Below are 6,161 nucleotides of genomic sequence, written 5' to 3'. Positions count from 1 at the left end.
TGTTGTGAAATGTCTTGCTACACATAATTTGGCATTCCGTGGAACAAATGAAAAAGTTTTTGAAGATGGCAATGGTAACTTTTTAGGCCTACTTGAAATGATCTCAGAGTTTGATCCAGTAATGCAACATCATTTTCGTCTCATTCAAGATAAGAAAATTCATTATCATTATCTTAGCCATAAAATTCAAAATGAGTTGATAGATATTTTAGCATCAAATGTTAAACAAATAATTATTAAAAAAGTCAAAGAGGCAAAGTATTTTTCAGTGATTCTTGATTGTACTCCTGATGCAAGTCACAAAGAACAAATGACTTTAATATTAAGGTGTGTAGATGTTTCATGTACTCCGATAAATATAGAAGAGTACTTTTTAGAGTTTCTAATTGTGCAAGATACAACTGGATTAGGAATTTTTAATGAATTGCAAGATGTAATAAAAAAGCTTGAACTAAATATTGATGATGTAAGGGGGCAGGGCTATGATAATGGATCAAATATGAAAGGGAAAAATATGGGTGTACAAAAAAGATTACTTGATATAAATCCTAGAGCNTTTTACATGCCATGCGGTTCTCATTGTCTTAATTTAATACTTTGTGATATGGCCAAGTCATGTGTCAAAGCNAAATCCTTTTTTGGAGCATGTCAATGCATATANACGGTATTCTCTAATTCAACAAAAAGGTGGAATGTGTTACTTGATTATATTGATGGTTTAACTTTGAAATCATTGTCAACTACACGCTGGGAAAGTCACATAGAAAGTGTTAAAGCAATAAAATCTCAAGCTTCTAAAATCAGAGAAGCTTTATTTAAATTAGCTGAAATTAGTGAAGATGCTAAATTGAGTAGGGATGCTGAAAGTTTAGCATCAGGAGAGCTTTCAAGTTTCGAGTTTATATTAAGCTTGGTTATTTGGTATGACATTTTGCACAAGATTAACTTAGTTAGTAAAAAATTACAATCTGAAGACATGCGTCTTGATGTTGCTGTAAGACAATTAGAAGGACTCGTTTCATTTTTTGAAAACTATAGGATAAATGGGTTTACTTCTGCCATGATTGATGCTAAAGTAATTGCATTAGATATGGAAATTGAGCCTATATTTCTTAAAAAACGTCAAACCTGTAGAAAGAGACATTTTGATGAGATTTCCAATAATGAGAGGGAACAACAATCATCTGAAGAATCCTTTAGAACTGATTACTTTCTTGTCATAGTGGATATTGCTCTTGGTGAATTGAAAAGTAGGTTTGAACAATTGCATATCTTTGAATCTATTTTTGGGTTCTTATTTGATGCTGCAAAATTGACTTCTTTGGATGAAAATGAATTGAGAAGCTCTTGTTTGAATCTTGAAAATGCTTTAAAAAATGACAATGATACTGATATTGATGCAAGAGATTTAGAGTCAGAATTACAGGTGTTGCAAGTGATGTTACCAAGTGAAGCAATTGAAACAGATAAACCATCGACATCCATTAAAATTCTAGAATTTGTAAAGAGTGTGGATATGTTTCCAAATGTAATGGTTGCTTATAGGATATTACTGACTATACCTGTGACTGTGGCATCTGCTGAAAGAAGTTTTTCTAAATTAAAATTATTAAAATCTTATTTGCGGACCACCATGGCTCAAGATAGGCTAAATGGACTAGCTATATTATGCATTGAAAGAGATATGTTGGAAAACATTAAATATGATAGTATAATTGATGATTTTGCTTCTAAAACTGCAACAAGAAGACATTTTAAGTGATCTTTTGTGATTAGGATTTCATTGCTATTTTTATTTTGTAGGTGCATATGAAGGTGAAGCATAGGGACATGCAAGTTAATTTGTTGTTGATTGTAATCTTTTCAATCGGGTACTCTTTTTCCTTCGTTTGAGGCCCAAAGTTTTCTATATTATTGGTTGTAAACTCTTATAATTTTAATAAAATTTATTATTTAATAAAAAATTGTAATTATATTTATTTATTTGTTTATAAAGGGCACATTCTTGAACTTTGGCCCTAGGCCTTAAATCACCCAGGGCCGGCCCTGGCTGTAGTAGCCAAAGCAACACGAGCTCCTGCCAAAATATCCATGCCACCATCCTTGGTTCTGCTACTGCTTTGATTAGAGACTCCGCCTCTTTCAACGTCACCGCGGTTAGCTGGTTGACTGGAAGGAGGCACCACGGTGTTCTTGTTCTTATTCTTGTTCCTGCAGCAAAAAACAACACACGTAAAACAAATAACAACCCCAATCGCAGAGCCACAGGCTATCAGTGTTGTAGCAATCGCTTTCATTTTTTCACAAGTTTACACAGAGAAAAACGGTATTGGCGCACTATTTATATCCACATATTGCACCATCTTAATTGGTTGGATTTTAGACATTTTCCGGGCGCATTTTGTGCGGAACATAATAAATACTTGACTTTTTGCAGCATAGAAATTTCTTGGCATCTATAGTGCAAATTAATTTTGTATGAAAATTAATTTTCTTTTAATGACTTTATTTTTATGATCGTCAATTAATTAATCCTTAAGTTTGGCCAAAAAAAAATTAATTAATCATTAAGAGTTGAAAATATAGGCATGCAAATGAATTTATTTTTATGAAAATTAAGTTATTTGGCTACAATGACCTTTTTTTTTTTTTTTCTCCTTGGGGAGTAAATTTCACAAATTGGAGGAGATCGAGTTGTGATTATCATAATAGAATCAGAAAATATCAAGTGTGTAATATTTAAATGGCAATTAGGCAACAGCAAAACATGTAATGATACAAAACGTTGTACTATAATACGTTTATTTAAACTTCAAAATCAAATTAAGCACATGCTTGATCTGTGATGGATCAACTGATATGCAAGTTGTGTGACAAACAGATAATTCAGCCCACCATAACAAAACAAGCCAAGTTTCTGAAATCGCTCGTTGATTTTATTCTCCAAATAACAATAAAATTTAAATTTAAAAAATAACAGAAAATTAGTGTACAACATCTAATCAGCACCACAACCTCCGCCACAGCCCCCGCACGCACCGCCCTCGCCGTCACAGCCACCACAACTACCTCCGTTAGCCTCACTAGTTACGGCGGCTGTAACAGCAGCAGTAGCAAAAGCTGCACCGGCCCCTACCAAAATCACCATGCCACCATCTTTTGTTCCATTAGGCCTGCTTTGGTGATGAACAGCTTCACCTCCTTCAACATCTCCGTGACCTCGTTGAGCCGGAGGCGGCGTTATGCTTTGCATGACGGTGGATGACCTTCTGGTCATTTGCTTCTTCTTGTTGCCTCCGATGCAAACAAAACACAGACATATAACGGCAGCAGCAGCAACGACAGCCCCGAAGGCTATGAGGGTTATAGCATATGGCTTCATGATTTCTTTTTACATATGGAAGAAGGGAGTTTATAGCACACTCTTTATATCTACATATTTTGTAAGCTTGGGGTTGGAAGTTGGAAACCAGGCTTCAGCGTTTTTGTGCGGAAGCTTACAAGTTGGCATTCTTTACTAACACTTGTTTTTGTTTTTGTTCAAGGAAGGAATGTTAAGATTAGAGTCTCCGACAATGGATGCTGAAATAAGAAGACTATTGAAGATTTGAAAAAACAAATTAATATTGGAGCTATAATAAGCCTCACCCTGATTATTTTATATTGGACCATATAGAAAAACATTTTAGTATATTACAGTTTTATCCCTTTATTTGGATTGTATAATGGAAAGCAAGCAGGCTTGCGCCTAGAAGTACCAAAAGGTCCCTCCAAAAAGTCTTTTGACTCCATTAAAACAGTTGTGGATAAGGGTTTGTTGAGAGGAGCAGTTAACAAGGTTGGAGACGAGGACTAGGTTTAGTGTAAGTTTTACAATAATTGCTAGTGTGAGAGACAAGAAAAATTCAACACAATTGAATAAACTCTTAATCCATTTTAATGTCTCAAATCCGTTGTTAGTACGGAGATATTTAATGTTTGATTACCCCTACCCAAATCATTTGTATAAAAATAAAAATTAAAAATGCAACCCCAACATCCTCCTCCACCCACCTCCACCCTCCCCCACCCCCACCTCCTCCTGCCCAACCCCTGCCACCGCCAACATCACTAGTTATGGTGACTACAACAGCTGGAGTACCCCAAACAACACCGGCTCCTGCCAAAATATCCGTCCCAATTATAAGAATGTGAAAGTAAAAATGTCCCACATTAGAAAATTAAAATACCTTATAAGGGCTTATAAGGAGTTTGACTGCCGTGGCTGCCATGGCCAAAACAACACCAGCTCCTGCCATAATAACCATCCCACCGTCCTTAATCGCTCGTTTGCTTTGATTTTTATTATTTCTCTTGTGTTTGTCACAAAGGCTGCACACATAAGTGACACTAGCAATTATAAAGCCGCACACTATGAACAACTTCCAAGCATATTCTACTTTCATTTCTCTTCAAAATTTTACCAGCGTAATGTTAAATTAATTATTATATAAACTTGAGGAAGAATGCGTGAAATTTCTTTTATAAGAGTAAGTTGGCTTTTTGGTGCATTGAAAAGGAATTTGTAACTAGGGGTGGCATTGGCATGGTACAAGTAGCACTACCGCACAGGGCCCACAAGTTTTTTTTACGTTATATTATATATAATATTATAAAAATTGTATATATACTACAGCGTGCAGCACATTGACACAAAAGTGTATTTGATGAAGCTGGTTTCTAGCGCATATCCCTTGGTACAAGGCTTATGTTTGAGTCTAAAATCTTTCTTCCACTCAACAAAACCAAAAAAGAAAACATTCATGTCTTCTTTTTTCTCTTAAACTCTTTTTTTTTAACCGAACATACTAATATTTAACTTTATCAAATGAAAACATTAAAAAAATTTATGAATTTGATTTGTGATTGTTATTATATGCTAACTGATGATGAATTTTAATTATAAAAAAATTAGTTTATGACATTAAGTCATAGAATTTTTATTTATTTTATAATATTTTCATGTTAGATTATATAAGGGGTCTAGTTTAAATTTTATATAAGCCCTCAAAATCTCAGGACCTTGAACCTTAATGCACCAAAAAGCCTTAAACTACACATTCAGAAACCAAAGAGTTGATTATTCCTTTTAAAAAATTGGGAATGTTGTTTTCGCTCTTGCAATGGTTTAATGTGAAATACTTTATTTTCATTTACACTTCATTTTACAGAGATATATCCCAAACAACTTATTCTAAGAAACTTGTTGTAGGGGCTTTTTTCTTTCGGTAGCTACAAATGGGCTGGGTTGCCGTAAGGAGCGAAACTGATGAAATTATCCCCTGTGCCTGAGTTCAGAGATCAAGCCTCAAGAATGCTTCGAAAAGACAGTAGGGTCTTAGGAAACACCTTGGTTACCTTCACCGACAAAAATAACAACAGCTTACAGATAGATTTTTTAGCTTGGCATGAGAGGCTTGTGGCATGGAAGCAAATTGTCATGAGTTTAGCACTGAAGAGAAAACTAAGTGTTCCTGGGGGGGGAAAGGGGGGTATTAAGGTAGGAGAGAAAGGGTTTGTAGAAAGGTTTGGCTGAGAATGAGGGAAAGAAAGAAGAATGGGTGGCTTAAGTGTTTTTCCGGCAGCTTGACAGAGGCTTTGTCAAATGCTAGAACAGTCTGCCAGAAGAGGTAAAATGGGGGAGAAGAAGGAATAAAGCACGAATTTGCTGGGTTTTGCAGGTAAGAGAGGAAGCTTGCTCTCTGAATGTGGTTGATGGTTGTTGGGTAGGAGGTGCTTCATTTATAGCCGCTGGAAGCTCCCCCTTCCCAAGAAACCCTAATGGTTTCTATCCAATTTAGCCAAATCTTTCCCTTCCTTTCTCCTATCCTCCCTTGACTTTTCCCATCTTGGTGAAATTCTCTCTGCCCATTTGCACAAAATCAGGGATTATTGGGAACTCAAGGCCTTTTCCCGCAGCTGTTTCAGTGGGAGACTCCCATTCTCAGCTATTTCCCTTTTTTTTTCCTTCCTCATTCCATGGCTAGATCTAATGAAGAAAAGAAATTGGTATACACGCTGGTTCGAAGGGTGCCTCTCCTTCTGGCAGCCTACGCTCTAATATCCCCTGGTCCTTTGGATGTTTTTGCTTGAAACTTGTTCCTTCCCACGTGTTGGAGCCT

At 36.0% G+C, this 6,161-nt stretch overlaps 2 protein-coding genes across 2 annotated transcripts; one reads left to right on the top strand and one right to left on the bottom strand.

Moving 5' to 3' along the window:
- The first annotated feature begins 604 nt into the window (after positions 1-604).
- Positions 605-1,762, top strand: LOC117625287 (52 kDa repressor of the inhibitor of the protein kinase-like). Its single transcript, XM_034356872.1, has one exon. The coding sequence runs from the start codon at positions 605-607 to the stop codon at positions 1,760-1,762; it is 1,158 nt and encodes a 385-aa protein (XP_034212763.1).
- A 1,236-nt stretch (positions 1,763-2,998) lies between these two features.
- LOC117625286 lies at positions 2,999-3,382 on the bottom strand. The gene has a single exon (XM_034356871.1). It carries the CDS (start codon positions 3,380-3,382, stop codon positions 2,999-3,001), a length of 384 nt encoding a protein of 127 aa, XP_034212762.1.
- Between the last annotated feature and the right edge of the window lie 2,779 nt (positions 3,383-6,161).

Source organism: Prunus dulcis, chromosome 4 (assembly GCF_902201215.1).
Source record: "Prunus dulcis chromosome 4, ALMONDv2, whole genome shotgun sequence".
Classification (NCBI taxonomy): domain Eukaryota; kingdom Viridiplantae; phylum Streptophyta; class Magnoliopsida; order Rosales; family Rosaceae; genus Prunus; species Prunus dulcis.
This window is presented reverse-complemented; position numbering and strand designations above follow the sequence as displayed.